Source organism: Felis catus, chromosome A3, assembly GCF_018350175.1.
Source record: "Felis catus isolate Fca126 chromosome A3, F.catus_Fca126_mat1.0, whole genome shotgun sequence".
Classification (NCBI taxonomy): Eukaryota; Metazoa; Chordata; class Mammalia; order Carnivora; family Felidae; genus Felis; species Felis catus.
The window spans coordinates 8,283,754-8,302,111 of record NC_058370.1 but is presented as its reverse complement, the minus strand read 5'-3'; the positions used below and the strand labels follow the sequence as shown (position 1 = coordinate 8,302,111).

General features: G+C 46.7%; 1 protein-coding gene across 1 annotated transcript; it reads left to right on the top strand.

Annotated features, from left to right (window-relative positions):
* The first annotated feature begins 4,181 nt into the window (after positions 1-4,181).
* Positions 4,182-17,182, top strand: PFDN4 (prefoldin subunit 4). The gene is made up of 4 exons (XM_011280754.4): positions 4,182-4,417; positions 12,723-12,830; positions 13,665-13,805; positions 16,784-17,182. The coding sequence occupies exons 1-4, from the start codon at positions 4,394-4,396 to the stop codon at positions 16,913-16,915; spliced, it is 405 nt and encodes a 134-aa protein (XP_011279056.1). The 5' UTR covers positions 4,182-4,393; the 3' UTR covers positions 16,916-17,182.
* Positions 17,183-18,358: the final 1,176 nt, after the last annotated feature.

Sequence of the window (18,358 nt, the reverse complement as noted above, 5' to 3'; positions counted from 1 at the left end):
GGACTCTTGTACCGTATTGCTGAATGAATTCATCAACGGCTATATTGTTTTGCATACTACTGTATTAATCCCATTACTTTGGGGCTTAACCCTAACCCTAATTCATTACATACTACTGAATTACATACTAGTGGGTGCTGCGAGTAAACCAGGGGAGACGTTATTTCAAAAGAAAACGTGCGAGAGAGGCTTGTAACAGTGTTTGCAAGGGGGATGTTGCTCTTTCTGGGTGGTGGATATGTTTGAGAAAGATTTCTTGATGGTGCGACACAGAGGCTGAGTGTTGAGGATGGGCAGAATTCAGCCAAGTGGAAAACAGGAGAAGGGCCTCTTGAGTAGCAAGATAAGCAGGTGAAAAGGCCCTGAGGTAGAAGGGAGCAGGTATCATTCCCAAAAGGAGACCCAAGAAGATGGAGGATATTGAGGGGAAAGATGGTATAAAAAATAATGTCGGAGATAGAGGCTAGGCCTTGGTAATAAATCTAAATTACACCCTAAGTGCAATGGGAAGACAGAGAAGAATTTCATCCAGGGTCGTGTATACAAATTCACACTACTTTATGTTACCCATCATAGTAAGAATATTCAGAAGAAGTAGCAGAGAGAGAGAAAGGGTAAGGCATGTGCAGTGGTAGCTTAGAAAAGCACCAAATTGAGGCGCCTGGGTGGCTCAGTTGTGAAAGCACCCGACTTCGGCTCAGGTCAGGATCTCACGGTTCGTGAGTTTGAGCCCCGCGTCGGGCTCTGTGCTGACAGCTCGGAGCCTGGAGCCTGCTTTGGATTCTGTGCCTCCTTCTCTCTCTGCCCCTCCCCTGCTCATGCTCTGTCTCTCTCTCAAAAATAAACATTTTTTTTTTAAGCACCAAATTGTGTAGCAAGTGGAGAATTTAAAGATGGACCAGGTTGATGAGAAACAAGGAAGTCTTTAGAGAATGGATTAAATGTTGAGTTAGGTTTAAAGGCACCACCCGAGGTCAAGAGTCCTGAAGAAGTTCTGATGATCATGGACAAGCATAGGAAGGAGGCGAGAAGGGAAAATACTAACCAGACAGCTTGGCGATGAAATTTTCAGTAAGAGCCAGAGTTCCTAATTTGCATTTTGACTTCAGTAAACTTAGGGACTTTATTAAAAATTTCATTTAGGAGGAAAATTTGGGCTTAAGAACATTCCGTAATATGTGCATATGGGGAGGTTTGCGGATGGTCACAAGCGAGTGGGTGACTTATGCCTTCCATCTGCCTGGTATACATACGTGAAGATTTTGAGTGAAGGTTTTGACAATGTGAGACTTCCCATTTATTATTTTTTAAAAATGTTTATTTATTTATTTTTGAGAGACAGAGAGAGAGAGAGAGAGAGAGAGAGAGAACACAAGCAGAGGAGGGGCAGAGAGAGGGAGACACAGAATCTGAAGCAGTTTCTGAGCTGAGCTGTTGGGGCTCAACCTCACAAACTGTGAGATCATGACCTGAGCCTAAGTCGGAGAGTTAACTGACTGAGCCACCCAGGCGCCCCAAGTCAGAGATTTTTAAATGCTCTTTTAAAATATATTTTTTTCTAAATTTAAAAAATAGACTGTATCTTAAAAATTAGGAAAATAATAGTTCTGTATTTTGGCAAAACATTACAAAGGTTGCCTTGAATGGCTGCACTACCACGACCCTCGGGCGCCCCCTGCAGGCCTGGAACAAATTACCACGTGATAATAAGGTTGGCTCCTTGTTGCCCCTTACTCCTCAAGGCCCGCGTGAACAGGTAATCCCACCAAGATTTCCTTTTGAAGTCTCAGAACCAGGAGCTTGGCGCGGATGGAGCGGGTTCTGGAGGGCATTCATGCACGTTCTGCTATGACATGAGTCCATTATTGCTTTGTGACAGAATCTTAAACCAGGACATGTCTGGACAATTTTGTAGGTTACATGTCAACTCAAATAGATGGGTAGGTGGGGGGTTTTCCCCTTCAATTTTCAAGCCAACATACTTACCATTTCTTGTATCTTTCTCCTGAAGTTTTCATCCTGGTAGTTATACAGTCTTTTATTATTATTTTAAGTGTTCTGTCTTTTTTTTTTTTATGCTTATTTATTTTTGAGAGAGAGAGCTTGAGCAGGGGTGGGGGGGTGGGGGGGGTGGGGGGTGGAGGCAGAGAGCGAGGAAGACACAGAACGCAAAGCAGTCTCCAGGCTCAGAGCTGGCAGCACAGAGCCCAACGCGGGGCTCGAACCCACAAACAATGAGATCATGACCCGAGCTGGAGTCAGATGCTTAATGGACTAAGCCACCCAGGCGCCCCAAGTGTCCTTTCTTATAGCTATTAATAACACATAGTAATAACATTCATCTCTGACATACTATATAATTCATTTCTGTATTTTGAATATGGTCTGTCTCTGATCACTAGAATGTAAGCTATATGAGGATAAGGAATTTTGTCTATGTTTTTCAGCACCTGCCCTTCTTGATCCATTCAGCCTGCCACCAATTCCAGGGTTTTCATTGGCTACTCCAGCTAAGCTCTTCCTCCCCAGGACCCCTCAGGCACTGGTCCCAGGGCTGCAGCTCCCATGCTATAATTTGTGGGGATATATGTGTGCCAACTGTAAGCTTCTTGATGTGAAGCACCTTGTGTAATTCATCTTCCTTTTTGCAATAGCATCTGCAATGATACAGATTTCGAACAAACAGATGCACACACAAACATTCTCATTTAGATCTGCTGGAACAGAAGCCTGACCAGTGACAAGTACATATACCTGGAGGGTCTGACAGTTAGGCACAAGGATGGGGCAGGTGGGGATCTGCCAGGGCCCTGGAGAGGGCCTGTTAGCTAAACAGGCCTTACCTGATTATCACCAGCAGCAGCTGGCTGCTATGCAGGAATGTAGATTCAAGGTCACAGGGACACTGATTTTACAAGCTCAAGCAAAATAAAAAATCTGATACTGTTGAGTGCAATTTCGTAAGTTTCATATGTCGGTTCAATTAAATAAGAATACTGCGTGGGTCAAAAAAAACCCAAACCAAAAAACAAAAACATGGATCCTGTCAGTGGATGACACTAAGTCTTCATCTTAGTGTAAGGGAATATGTTCAGTCACCCTTAGTGGGGATAGTATTTTCAAGTGGTGACTGGTGATTTTCCTTCCTGACCTGCAATTGTTTCCATTTGCACCACAAGCTTCTTTCTTTTGCTGGTCCAAACAGGTGGGGACAGGCCCCTGCTAGAGAAAGAACCAGAAGCAGAGGTTGGAAATGCTCAAATTTAAGGAAAGGAGAGGAGGCTTAGCAGAAGACTTGAAAGTCCCCATTTATATTTATAGAACTGGTTCTCCTGCTGGGAAAGAGATCTGCTTGAAGGTTGCCAGGGCTGGGAGAGAAGGGGAATGGAGACCGTGAAATGCAGAGTGAGGCGGAGGGCTTCTGAGCCGGACAGAGCCAGTACCATGGTTGCCAGGGGTCAGCCACTGTCCAAGCGGTTGCCCAGATCAAATGACACCCTCCCAGGCCATGAGACTCTGGCTTGGGGAGCACCCCACCACCCAGAGCCCCAGGTAGAAAACACTATCGGCTGCTGACCAAGCATGCTTACATCCTTTTTTCTCACTTGTTTTCAGAAGCCCATGCCAGTTTCCAGTGATTTTGTGTAACTTAAAATGTTATTTATATTAATATAGAATGAGTTTCTTTATTAAGTGAATTAATAAATGTTTTAAAATTCTGTTTTAATTTCAAATATGGTGAATATCGATGAAAATAACCTACACACACAGAAAATCTTTGGGGTCTTCAATAATTTTTAGGTGTAAAGGAATCCTCACACACACAGAAAAAGAAAAACATTTGGAGGCACAAGCGTCAGGCTACACAGTAATTGCGCAGTAAGTGTTTAATAAATTAATAGTAGTATCTCCTCCTTTACACCAGGGCACGAACGTCTCACATTCCAGACCAAGGTCATTCGTTCTTAGCTCTGTTTAACGCATGCCGGTTTCTTACAAGGTTTGTGGGATGGATGAAAGAGAACTTCCCTTTGGTCCACTCGTGGCCCCGCCCCGGCTCCGCCCCCAGCCCCGTCCGGCCCCGCCCCGCTGCGCGGGGCGCCCCCTACCGCCCGCCGCGGAACGCTGGGGCCGTTCGCCACACCCCCTAGTTTCTGTCGGCCGACAGGGCGTTGCCTGTGCCTTTAATTGGCATGTACCAAGTCCTTCCAGGATACATTACCTCCCTGAGTCCCAGACGTTAGGAATCACGGGTCGGTGATGCGGTAGGAGGGAATGTGGGGACAGTGTTGTATTTTGGGGGCGCTCTGGGCCGACAGGGAGCTGGAAGCGGCCCCGGGCCGAGGCGCGCCCTTGCGGCCCTCCCCACCGCGCGTCGTAGTCCAGTCCCAAGATGGCGGCCACCATGAAGAAGGCGGTGAGTGGGGCGCTCGGGGTGCGGGATGCTCGGGCGGCAGGCGGAGGTCGGCCTCCGGGGGCCGGGCGCGGGCTGCCTGGGGTGTGCAGCTCTGAGGCCCGGCGTGGGGCCCGAGGCCGAGCCCACCGGCCCTGAGAGCGGCCCCGCGGCGAGGCCTCCCCGCGCCCGGCGCCCTGGGCGTCTTCCCGGGCCCCCCGGCCGGCCGAGGCGGGGCAGCCGCGCCGGGACCCTCGGGGAGCTCTGGGTCGCCTCTCGCGGTGCTGGGGACGGCCGTGGAGAGCCTGTGGACCCGGCGGCCCACGCCTTGTTCTTGCGGGGGTGAGAAGCCGGAGGTCCCATTGACTGCGGTTGGCCGTCACCGCTGGGCATTTTACCTGGGTTGTCACATTTAGCCCTCGCAAGCCCACAAGCGTGGGTGCTGCTGGTACCGTCCTTTGCGCGGAAGGAAGCCGAGGCCCAGAGAGGTGGAGTCACCTGCCCAAGGTCACGCAGCTGTAAGGAGCGGATCAGGACCCTGCATCCCCAGGCAATTTGACCCCAGAGTCCCTGTGTGTAGCCCTGAGCCGCCCGCATCCACACTCGATGTCTCTGTGCTTCCAGACTAAAACTCTATGTATGGAGGATAGACGATAGGCCAGGGCCCAGAAGCCGTCTGTTTATTATCTCTGGTCCTCCCAGCAACTTAGCAAAGACGGTTTCCTCCCATTTTACAGATGGAGAAACATAACAGACGTTAGTGGCCTCAAAATGACTCAGCTAATAAGCGGAGCTGGAGTGCAAACCCAGTCTTTATTCTGTTTTTCCCAAAGCCCACCTTTTATTCTACTAAGCACACTGAATTCCTGTTCACAGCTTGTAACTCACCGAGTCTACCCAGATGCTTGAAAGTATCTAGATAGAAGACAAATGAAACGGGGAAGGGCAAGGACATAATAACATCTGATCGTTACTGAGGCTTCACTTTTTATTGTGTGCTAGGCACAGCTCTAAGCGAGTTGTATACGTTATTTTAACCTTAACACGCTTTTTAGAGAGAGACTGTTTTGCTTCTTATTTTACGGATGAGGCAACTGAAGCATAGAGGCAAAGGTAGGATTTAAATGAGCACAACCATTGTGATTCTAGAGCGTTTTTAACCTCTGTGGTGTCTGATGAGTTCCCCCGGCTAAAGGGATTTGCTGGCGTCATTCAACTTCAAATTCCTTGGCTCTCCTACTCAGCAATATGCATAGTCTGAGCCAGTTGCTTCTGTTGTGGGGTGCTAAAACCAGGACCGCCCCAGGCACACCAGGATGAGTTGTGCACTCTATTGGCCTGCCGCCCACAAATTCTTATTGACTACTACCAGAGTACGGTTCAGGGTCATGGTGACTCTGGGGAGTCTGAAACTTTGGAAGATTTACTCCACCCCTGTTTTGTATTTAAGTTGGGCGCTTTGTCGGGGCACCTGGATGGTTCAGTTGGTTAAGCATCTGACTTCTGCTCAGGTTCATGGGTTCGAGTCCCGCGACGGGCTCTGTGCTGGCAGCTCGGAGCCTGGAGCCTGCTTTGGACTCTGTGTCTCCCTCTCTTCTGGCCCTCCCCCATTCACGCTCTGTCTCTCGTTCGTAAATAAACGTTAAAAAAATAAGTAAGTAAATTGGGCGCTTTGTGAGGTATGATCTTTAATTCCATAGGAGATACTAGTTGTAGGCTCTCCCCTCCCCCACTTGACAGAAGTGGTAACTGAAGCCCGGGGAGATGAAGTAAACGTAGAAAAACGATTTCAACCTTGGACTCGGCAAAAGTTTTGATTACCAGCACATTTTCATGCATTCAGCAAACTTTCTGAGCATGTAATGTGTCACAGTTTCAGTTGGAGGTGATAAGCAGCGATAGCAGTGATTTTTTTTTTTTTTTTAATTTTTTTTCAACGTTTATTTATTTTTGGGACAGAGAGAGACAGAGCATGAACGGGGGAGGGGCAGAGAGAGAGGGAGACACAGAATCGGAAACAGGCTCCAGGCTCTGAGCCATCAGCCCAGAGCCCGACGCGGGGCTCGAACTCACGGACCTCACGGACCGTGAGATCGTGACCTGGCTGAAGTCGGACGCTTAACCGACTGCGCCACCCAGGCGCCCCAGCAGTGATGTTTTTATCCCCTTATCCTCATAGCCCTTGTAGAACTTCTGTTCTGGGGGAGGGGCAGGCATTACTCAGTAGTCCTCCGGAAAACTGTAAAATTTCCAACTCTGCTAAGACCCATGAGAGAAAGGACTTGTGACATGAGTGCTGGAGGGAGTCTGTTTTGTGAGCAGAGAAGGCTTTTGTGAGAAAGTGTGGTCTAGGCGATGACATAGGAGGGGAAGGGAGAGTTGGAAAGGGATGAGGCGTTGTGGAGGGAGAGCATCACTTGCAGAGACCCCGAGTGTGTTTAGAGAGAGGGTGGCCAGGGAGACCTGGGCGGCTCAGTTGGTTCAGTGTCCGAACTCTCGATTTCGGCTCAGGTCGCGACCTCACGGTTCGTGGGTTCCAGTCCCTCGTTGGGTTCTGCACTGACAGTGCGGAGCCTGCTTGGGATTCTCTCCCTCTCTCTCTCTCTCTGCTTCTCCCTCCTCCCTCTCAAAAATAAATACACTTGAAAAAAGAAAGAAAGAAAGAGTGGCTAGAGCAATAGAGAATTGGGGGAGGTCGAGCCAAGATGGTAAATGAACATATCCAGGGGTGGAGGGGTGGCCAGGACGTGAAGGATTTTCTTTGTCTTAGTAACACTGGCCTGATAGATGCAGCAGCCTCCCGCAGGTGTTTTCCAGTGCTGGGGGCACTCTGGTCGGTGACCTGCGTGTGCAGTGTGGCCCTCTGCCCACCCTGGGATCAAACAGGCCTGCCAGTGAGTGAGTGTGAAATATCATAGGGACTGTCCTTTGAACTTAATAACAACTGCTCACAATTTGGAGTGCTTGTTGGGGCGCCTGGGTGGCGCAGTCGGTTAAGCGTCCGACTTCAGACAGGTCACGATCTCGCAGTCCGTGGGTTCGAGCCCCGCGTCAGGCTCTGGGCTGATGGCTCGGAGCCTGGAGCCTGTTTCCGATTCTGTGTCTCCCTCTCTCTCTGCCCCTCCCCCGTTCATGCTCTGTCTCTCTCTGTCCCAAAAATAAATAAAAACGTTAAAAAAAAAAAAATTGGAGTGCTTGACATTTACGTTTACATCCCAACGGGTCAAGGCTTTTCTGGTGAAAATGTTTAGGTGAGGTGATTCAATCCTCCCCTCTCCAAAGGTCTGCTTTCCAAGACCTGGTTCCTGGCCATCAGCTGGGAACTGAGTGTGTTCGATTTCTGTCTCTGATCCGGAGTACAGATGGCCCCTCCCTGGAGAGGCCATCTTTGACCTCCCTACCTAAAGAAGCCCCCTTCACTCCTTAGCCCCCAACACTTCCAACCCCTGAGCTGGTTTACTTTCCCCGTCACATGTGTCATTATCATCTAGCATTACCTTGTTCACCTTGCTTTTTGCCCACCTCCTTCGCGAGAATGTAAGCTTGCAGGTAGGTGTTCAGGAGGGTAGGACTATGGTGGCTCTCTTCACTATGCCCGGCATGTAGGAAACATTTACCACATAGCTGTTAGATAGATGACTGTAAGCATGAAAAGTGAATAAAAATAGGAAGCGAAACTGTCTTGGGGACTTGGTAGACACCTTTACAAAACAAAAATAAAGGCAGACTGAAATCGGCCAGAATTGCCTTCTAGGTTTTTGAATACCGATGGACTCACCTGTCAGTGTACATTCTGCTGGTAATAGCCAAACTCGGTGTGGGGCGAGACTGAGTGTGGTTCACTTGCCTCACATAATCCCACAAGATGCTGATTCTCAAGAAGAGGGTCTAGGGAATTTTAATTTCCACTTTTCATCTTGAGGAGTCCTATTTCTCCCTGGAGTAGCAGGAGTTTCTTCTAGATCCTTGTGTCTTTTTCCTCTGTAATGATTTTTTGGTAAGCATTATTCAGGAAACAGAGCACTTAGCTATCTTTTGTTGAAAGGTGATTCTGTCCACAGGCCCTGTGCTAGTTGCTCATTTTATCACTCATGCGAGGTAGGAACCAACTTCCCCATTTTATAGATAACAACCCTGAGATGGCTACAAAAAATTGACTCATTTGTCCAAGTTCCTGCTTGCTTGGATTTGAATCCATTGTTACTATCTCTGTGGATTTAAATCCATTGTTACCACCACTCTGTGCCACCTCAAATAAAGCATAACTCCTTCCTCTTTGGGTTCTCGTGACTTTGTGAGCAGCAGTGAGTACATCTGGCTTCTCTTAAAGCAGAAGTCCCTGACCTTTGGGGATGTGAATCCCTTTGAGGATCTGAGGAAAGCTGCGAAGTCCCAGAGGAATGTGCATCCAGTATGTGCCACGCTGCATACAATTTCAGGGGGTAAATGGACTTCCTGGTGTCTGGGGATCTCCAGTGAAGAATTCGCCCCTCCCTGCCACAATGAAGCTTCAAGCAGTGTAGGAGTGTTCTAGAACAGTGAGATGAAAACAGAAGCCACTGCTATTAGTCATGGAAGGTGCTGACTTCTCACTTTTTGCTGTAAACAGAACTCTACTGGGTGGCATTCAGTTTACACACCGACCTCACGCTGCCTCACTCACCACCTGTAGCCCTTAACGCCGGTGAAAAAAACCACCGTTAAGGAAATGGACTCTAGGCCCCAAGTACATTCTGGGGGCTACTGTGTGGTGAGACCACAATAGGAAACGCCTGCTTTGGAAAAACAGCCAAATTCCTCCACAACTCTTCAGAAACTACATGTATGTGAGTCTGATCAAGCATGATTTACATTTAAGTCCAGAAACAATTGGGGCGCCTGGGTGGCGCAGTCGGTTAGGCGTCCGACTTCAGCCAGGTCACGATCTCGCGGTGCGGGAGTTCGAGCCCCGCATCAGGCTCTGGGCTGATGGCTCGGAGCCTGGAGCCTGTTTCCGATTCTGTGTCTCCCTCTCTCTCTGCCCCTCCCCCGTTCATGCTCTGTCTCTCTCTGTCCCAAAAATAAATAAACGTTGAAAAAAAAAAAAGTCAGAAACAATTTATTAGCCTCCGTTGTGTGTCAGGCCAGCCCTGTGGTAGTTGCTTTCACGGGAATTACCCCATGAAAGCCTCAGGATGACAAATGTGTCTATAAATACTTATTCACGTTTTCAGGGGCTCAGTGTTTCAACTCTGCGGGCAAGCAGGAACTCTCTAGAATTCTCCGCGCCCTGTTTGCTTTGGGAATTGGTAGTTCTCATGTAGGCAAAATAACTTGAATGCCAAGATATCTGAATATGGACTTTGCTTCTGTAGCGTAGCCCCGCGTTTCCCAATTTCCATATTCATAAAAATCATGCACAAAGTTGAATATTCAAAGTTATATGTATTGTGACGGAGAGGATTTGTTCAAGATGTCCTCTGGGTCTCTGATGCTGAGCCTGATGCATGTGAAACCGTGGTGTGGTTAGAGCCCGGGACGGGGAAGGGCTGAGTTCTAGGCTTCTTCCTTGACATTCTGTCCACTGAGCTCCAGTCTTGCTTGACACAACAGGTTGACTTTCTACCTCTGGAGAAATCAAAGTGCACACCTTGGGGCACTGGGCGGCTCAGTCGATGGTGTCTGACTCTTCGCTTCATCTCAGGTCGTGATCTCACAGCTTGTGGGATGCAGCCCTACCTTGGGCTCTGCACTGATAGCACGGAGCCTGCTGGGGATTCTCTCTTTCTCTGCCTCCTCTGCACGCTTGCACTCTCTCAGTCTCTCTCTCCCTCTCTCTCTCTCTCAAAATTAATAAATAAACATTAAAAACAACAAAAAAAGCATACACCTCTTATGTGACTGGTCATGAGAAACCAGGTAAAAGGATGAGGTGTGGTTGTTGTGAATCCTCACCAAAGAGCAAAAATAATCCTCGCTGAAAGGCCCACGCTCTCCCTCCCTCCCTCTCTCCTTCCCTCTCTCCCTCCTCATTTACTTTGCAATCCAGTGCTCTTATTCCTATTGTATAAATGAGGGGAAACTCTAAGGAGAGTGGTATTTAAAATTTTTTTTTTTTTTTTTTTAATGTATGGTCCTCCTTTGGGAATCTGATGAAAGTCAAGGACTTCTTGCTGCCTCTTCCAACTGTGCATGATCACGTGCCCACACACATTTTCACCCTTTAATTTCTGAGAGCTCGAGGACCTGTCTGGACCCGGAGTCAACTTACTTGGGTTGAAATCCAGTTCCACCACTTACTGGCCGTGTGACTTTGGGAAAATTACCTTCCCTCTCTGTGCCACACTTTCTCCATCTGTAAAATAGTGCTACTTCCTGATGGTCCTACTTGTTAAGATTTATTGGAGGATTAACAGTGATGATAAACTTCAGAAAGTTCTTGGCACACGGTGAGAGCTCAATAAATGTTAGCTATTGTTTTTATGATTTTATAGATTGTCATCTAAGTACTCTAGTTTTCAAATTTAATCACTAAATATTTTTTTATTTTTTTTTTAATTTTTTTTTTCAACGTTTATTTTATTTTTGGGACAGAGAGAGACAGAGCATGAACGGGGGAGGGGCAGAGAGAGAGGGAGACACAGAATCGGAAACAGGCTCCAGGCTCTGAGCCATCAGCCCAGAGCCTGACGCGGGGCTCGAACTCATGGACCGCGAGATCGTGACCTGGCTGAAGTCGGACGCTTAACCGACTGCGCCACCCGGGCGCCCCAATCACTAAATATTTTTAAACGTTTGATTTTAATCATGTTATATATATAGTACATTACACCTCATTCTCTTTTAAAAATTAAAAAAAAAATTTTTAATGTTTATTTCTGAGAGAGGGAGACAGGCAGAGCGTGAGTGTGGAGGGGCAGAGAGAGAGGAGATACAGAATCCGAAGCAGGCTCCAGGCTCTGAGCTGTCAGCACAGAGCCCAATGTAGGGTTCAAACTCACCAACTGTGAGATCATGACCTGAGCCGAAGTTGGATGCTTAACTGACTGAGCCACCCAGGTGCCCCCTTTTTAAAACATTTTTTTAAATGTTTATTTATTTTGAGAGAGATAGTGTGTGTGTGTGTGTGTGTGTGTGTGTGTGTGTGCGTGTGCGCACATGTGCGTAAGCAGGGGAGGGGCAGAGAGAGAAGGAGAGAGAGAATCCCAGGCAGCCTCTGCACTGTCAGTGCAGAGCCTGATATGGGGCTGGAACTCACAAACCAGTAGGATCATGACCTGTGCTGAAATCAAGAGTCAGACACTTAACCGACTGAGCCACCCAGGGTGCCCCTCATTCTTAATTAAGGTATGTAAAAGCTTTTGCATTAAAAGAAACATAATTTGGGGGCACCTGGGTGGCAGTCAGTTAAGTGTCCGACTCTTGATTTCTCATCAGGTCATGATCACATGGTTTGTGAGATCAAGCCTCACACGTGGCTCTGCTCTGACAGTGGAACCTGCTTGGGATTCTCTCTCTCCCTCTCTGTCTGCCCCTCCCCTTTTCATGCACACATGCTCGCGCCCTCTCTCTCTCACTCTCTCTCCCTGGCTTTCAAAATAAATAAACACTTAAAAAAAGAAACATAATTTTTACTCTGTGTGGAATATAGCCACTGAGATGCCTAGTAACCTTTTGCCAGTATGTCATTTGTGCTAAACAGAGACTCAGATTTCTGATAGCCTCAGGAAGCTTAGGCAGGTTTCAAGTCTGAGAGAAGAAACTGGTGTGAGGCATTTGCCAGAGTTCGTAACCACATCATGTTTGCTCTCTGGTTTATCTTGATGACAAATGTTCTAACTCGAGAAATTGTGCTCCAGGCCAAAGTTGGCTGACTTGATTTAGGACTTACTCCTAATTGTTGTTTATATATGAAGTGTTTTTGTAGCTTAGTTATTATTCTGTAGGATGTCAGAAGAGATCATAGATGCATGAACAAATCTTTTTTTTTATTCAGAGAGAGAGAGAGTGCGAGAGGGGCAGAGGGGGAGGAGAGAGAGAATCTTAAGCAGGCTCCATGTTTAGCATGGAGCCCAACATGGGGCTCGATCCCACAACCCTGGGCTTTTGACTTGAACCAAAATCAAGAGTCGGACGCTCAACCAGTTGCCCCAGATGTATGAACAAATCTTGAGCTCGTGGAGCAAACAAGTATAACGCCTGTGTTTGTGATTTTCTGTACCTCTTGTGATTCTCGACTGTATGAGGGCAAATGGTTTATTGAGTTGTTTCAGAGTTAATATAAAAAGCCAACCTACATCTTCTCCCTTAAAATTAATTCTACAAAAAAATTAAACATTTTTTTTTTCAGGCTGCAGAAGACGTCAACGTTACTTTTGAAGATCAACAAAAGATAAACAAATTTGCACGGAATACGAGTAGAATCACAGAGCTGAAGGAGGAAATAGAAGTAAAGAAGGTAGTGAAGAAACGTATCTTATTTAAGGACAGGAAAAGGTCTTTAGACTGCAGCTTTTAAAACTGAACTCGGTAGTATGTGATTATATTTCTCTGGGCTCTGTGTCGCAGATGACGCAATCCACTCTAGTTAGTTTAAGAAGAAAGACCTCGCTTGAGGGGCGTGTGAGAACTTAGAGGTCGTTGAGGGTATGAGCCGGGGCCGGGGCTCCAGGAGCAGGTCCGGGAACGGCGTCTCCGAGAACGCGGCCGGTGATGGAATCACTGTTGTTTGCGGCGATCCCGGAGCCAGCCGCCTCCCTCCCCAGGGGAAGCTGCCCGGCAGATCACTGGGCTGCCACCCCCGTCCCTGCCCGCCTGCGCGACAGGCCCGGGCCCAGCCTCTCCTTGTGGGGTCCTCCGCGCGCAAGTCCAGTTCGGGTTGACTGGTGGAATTTGAGTTATTACCTGCTTTCATCCTATTATCAGGCAAGGCTGCGAAGTGCAGGTTTGTTTCGTTTTTACTCTACCGAGGGAGGCAGAATTCCCAAAGTGGAAACTCTTAGGGTAGGAGACACTTTGAGTGGCCACGGGTACCCTCTGCCCAGCACCGGTGCGTGTTCTGGAAACACCGCTCTGGAAATCTCTAGAGCTCGGTGTGGGAGTTCGCTTTTCAGCGCTTGCTTCCTTATGAAACGCCATCTAAAACTGTAAGAAAGTCTTCGGTTCGTGTAACAATACCTTTGTGAAAGGATCTCTCCCGGAGCTGGTGTCCCCAGATTAAAATGGGCCGTTTCAGCTTCTATCGGGGAAGTTTGAGTGCGCTTTTCATGGCTGTTTCCTTTTGTGTGTATAGAAACAACTCCAAAATTTAGAAGATGCCTGTGAGGACATCATGCTTGCGGATGATGATTGCTTAATGATACCCTATCAAATTGGTGATGTTTTCATTAGCCATTCTCAAGAAGAAACACAGGAAATGTTAGAAGAAGCGAAGGTATGTTGAAGTCTCTCCCTGGGCGAGGGAGTCTGGCTCTTAAGTCAGGGTGTGTGTTGCTATAAGGACCACGTTAATTCCAGGTGTCGGGGAACGGCAGCTGCGAGGTGACGCTCCGGGGGTTCTTCCAGCGTCCCGGGCATGCTCCAAAAGCCTGGCAGGCATGATTGCGTTCAATGCTAACAAGGGGTCTGAGAAATAGGGACCACGCATCCCAATTTAGAATTGAGGGGTAGAGGCTGGGGAAGGTCATGGACTCATTCAGGGGGACACGGAGGGAGTGGCCTTTTGACTGCAGAACCCGTGCTCTAACCAACTGTGTGGAAACTGTAGAACATGATAAGGGAGACAGCAGCAATCACCCGGAATCCCATTTCCCTGAGATAATCATCCTTAATTAACATTTTCATATAGTTCTTTCATGTTCTCACCTTCTCTTTTCTCTGGGTAGGTTTGCTTCACATTTGCCCAGTTCTAAATCCGGTTCTATTTAACGTTCCTTTGTCCAGCAGAAAGTCATCGGGGGCCTGCTCTGGGCCAAGCACACATGCTTTAAAAACAACATTTTTGATGACTGTTTAACATCATGCTGGTGGACACTGTCCACTTGTTTCCAGTATGTTCCCACAGTCATGTTATAATGAGCATTCTTACACTTGAGGTTTTTTCACATTTAGGAAATTCTTTTAAGGAAATGATCAGACGCATGTCATTACTGAGTCAGAGTATGGATTTATTGACACTTAAGGCATTTGAGATATGGTATGAAATTAGTTTCCGGTTCACATGCCCTCCACCCGTCTATGAGAAGAACAATCACATTGTGCATATGAGAAGCTGATAGAAATCAAACATTTCCTAATTCTTCTGAAGTTTGCTTAATCAGTCCAGATATTATTTAAAATATTAGTCCCCCTTCTTCAAATGTCATAGAAAGCAAAACTTCTCCTGAATTAAACCCACATTTAATAAACCTGTGGGAAGAACTAACCCTTTTACTCCAGAATCTTCCACGCAGAAACATTGGTGTCTCGGGTTTAAATCTTCTCTTTCGTAGTAAAATTTTATAATTCTGTTCCTTGTTAATCACCCTGAAATAGTCTTGCTGGATGTATTTCAAGATAGTTTATCGTTTGTGTCCACTGCTCTGAACATACTGTCCTCCCTCTCCCCGCAGGTAGTGAACCTTTATTTGGTCATTCATACATTCATTCGTTCATTCATGCGTTCATTCCAGAAGTATTTGTGGATTGCTTACCCTCTACCGGGTTCTGCCATGGAGCAGGGCATGGGCTTTTGGGGGGCGGGGGGGGGAGGGAGGACAGGGAAACCACGAGACACGCCTGGTTCCTGCCTGCACAGAGTGTGTAGTGTAAATGGAAAGAGGAAGTTCAACAAGTCAAACTACTAACGAGCGGGAGGCCGTGTGGGGAGAGAGGCGGCCGGAGGACCGGGTCTGGCGTGGGCATCAGGGCCAGGAGGGGGTCCCTGGCAAAGGGGTGAAGCAACTCGACAGTAAGTGGGTATTCTCTGGAAAGGAGGACGGGATGTTCCAGACGGATGCGGGGTGGTCGTGTGTGGATGGTCCTAAAACGATCACGGCACAAAAATACAAGTAAGAGTTTAATTTGCTGGAGATTTGGGAACATCTGAAATCATGGCCACGTCTTGAAGAACTCTGTCTGTCAAGTTGAATGAATTGACTTTATTTCAGCAGGGGTCAGCGAACATCCTGTGCGGGGCCAGGCAGCAGGTATCTGAGGCTTTGTGGGCCACCTGGGCCCTGTCGCAGCTGCCACGGGAGCAGGGAGTGTCCGTGCACGCCCATGACGGTGCTCCAGTAAAGCTGTGCCAACGAGCGTCAGGCTAGATCTGGCCCGGGGACTGGTTTCTGCTCCCCCGGCCCAAGGCAAAGGGGAGCCTTTCGCGGGGGGGGGGGGGGGGGGGGGGGGGGGTTAAGAAATGTGCGATAATGTGGTAGGGTCTGCGATTTTAAAATAATTGCCTTGCATGTTACAATTTCATTCATGAACTAGGTTTTCTGGGTAGAGGAGTTTTATCTCCTTTCTAATAGCTGTACATCTTCTTTCTCTTTCTTACCGCCGTGGTTCTCAGACTTGTAGCAGGCATCGGGGTCACCCAGAGGGCTTGTGGACAATTTCAGTCACCGAAATCCCAAGAATCTCTCGATCAGGAGGCCTGGAGCGCGGCCCTGGAATTTGTTTCCAACAAGTTTCCAAGTGATCCAGGGGCCATACTTTGAGATTCATTGGCCAGATTTCTAAAAGAATAACATTGAAATAGTGCAGGGGAACAAGGGAAGAATGCCCAGTACTGACAGAGTTTCTTGGTCATGTTTAAGGAGAACTCCTTTTTTTTGATCCTGGCCAGGAAGGAACTTCTCATATTCCATGCATTTCATGTGGGCGGTGCTGATCTGTTTCATGAATGAGGCACCCACTACTGCTGTCTCTCAAAGTCTAGCTCCAGGAGCCTTGCAGTTAGTGAAAATTTCTGCCAGCTTTTGACTATAAGTTGTTCTTCTAAATTACTGGTGGTAGTGTGAATTTCTGTCATTTCTTCTCGTTTCGTAGTTATTTGGGGGGGACGTTGGAAGAGGCTGGGTCAGAAGCGAGGCCTTTGATAAACTGTTTACCAGAAGTGTTTGTAATAGAGGCTCTTCCTTTATTAGGATATGACAATTTAGGAATTAATTTTCTTTTATCCATTTTGTGTTTTAAATCAGCAAAAACTGAGGAAACAGGCTTGATGTATTCTATAATAAGCAAATATAAATCATGAATTAAAAATAGCTGCATTCAGACTTTTGGTTTAGATTTAATTATCAGTGTCACTTAGCTGCCTATCCAAGTTTAGAAAGTTTTTGACCTAGAAATCTTCCCCTATGTTATTTCGTCTACAGACGCTCAGAAACCATCCGTTGAATAGAATTAATTTAAACAACTTATTTTTTCCAGAAAAATTTGCAAGAAGAAATTGACGCCCTAGAAGCCAGAGTGGAATCAATTCAGCGGGTGTTAGCAGATTTGAAAGTTCAGTTATATGCAAAATTCGGGAGCAACATAAACCTCGAAGCTGATGACAGTTAAACATTTTATAATACTTTTTTTAATTTGTTTAATAAACTTGAATATTGTTTAAAATGATAATTTCCCTTCTTCAAATGATATGGAAAGCAAAATTTTCTTTTTTTAAAATTTTCATTTATTTAATGGAAACTTGCCTATTTTCACATGTCTTGCTTATTTATTTTATATTTTTAAAAGAAGACAGTATTCATCTATGTATTTTGCATAACGATTCTATCAAGTGTAGGGGCTTTATGTCATGTTATTAAAATTGGTTGAGCAACCTTTCATGTTTCTATATTATTTAGAATGTTTGGTGCAATTTTTATTTGTAAGGAAGTTCAGCCGTTGGGTCATATTGTTTACATACGTCTCTTCCAGTTTGTATTTGGAGGTGGCCGAAGACTACAGAAAGATCCCGTCCTGCGCCCGACTACTAACTTCACCACCAAAACTTTGTCCTCTGCTGAATGTACATATTTCATTTAAATATACGTAGCACATGTCATATCTAGACATAACGTATTTCACGTGTCTGTGATGTATATGTCGGTGTCCTAGACCTTGGTGAGAGAACCAGACGGTGCGGAGACCTGCTGGGGCATGTTGTGCCGCGTACATGGAACAGAATGCCAGAAGAATGTTTCAGAAACCAAGAAATGTACCAGGAGGAAGGACTATTTAGCGTTTTTTTTTGTTTTTTTTTTTTTAAGTTTTAGACTTTGTGATAGAGCATTGTAATTAATTGGGCTTATACTGACAATGGTGTGGAAGTTCAGGAGCTAGGTGGTTACAGATAAGGCTTTTTTCTTAACCGGTACATTTATCCCTTGCTGCTCCCCCCACCGCCCCCAAGATACACGTTTTGGATTTGGAAGACCTAAATTTTATTAACTTACCAGCAGATGGCACTGACACACCAAAATACCAAGGGCAGGATCATAATACAAAAATGAGGCTATTTCTAGGATTAGATATACATAATTTCAGAGGTGCTGTCACTTGTTCACCTTCAAGGCTAAACGTTGATACGCCAGGTGTCGGTTAAATATTTAGACGCGATTCAGGCTTAACGATAAAATACGTTCATTCTAAGATTCTTTAAGACACAAAGGCAGACTTTTAAATTGGGGCAAAATGTCCCCAAACGGTGATAATTCAGATTCTAGAAAACGATTCTTACAAGGATATTTTTTCTTGCATGCATGTGGTTAGTGCTCAGTTAGAGGGGTAAGACTAGAGACGTGTGTCAGTCAGGCCGTAGCAGGAGATAAAAGCACACACTGCGTAGTTTGAGGACACTTTCGCCGAGATTCCCAGGGTGGAGGGTAACCACGAGGAGGGTTGTGTACCATCAGAGGCCAGAGGAGGGAGCAGCCACGCCCTTCACTCTGGAACTCGGGGAAAGGCTGCCTTCTGAAGTGGGACACAGCTAGCCTGCGACCTCCCTGCAGTGACAGAGCC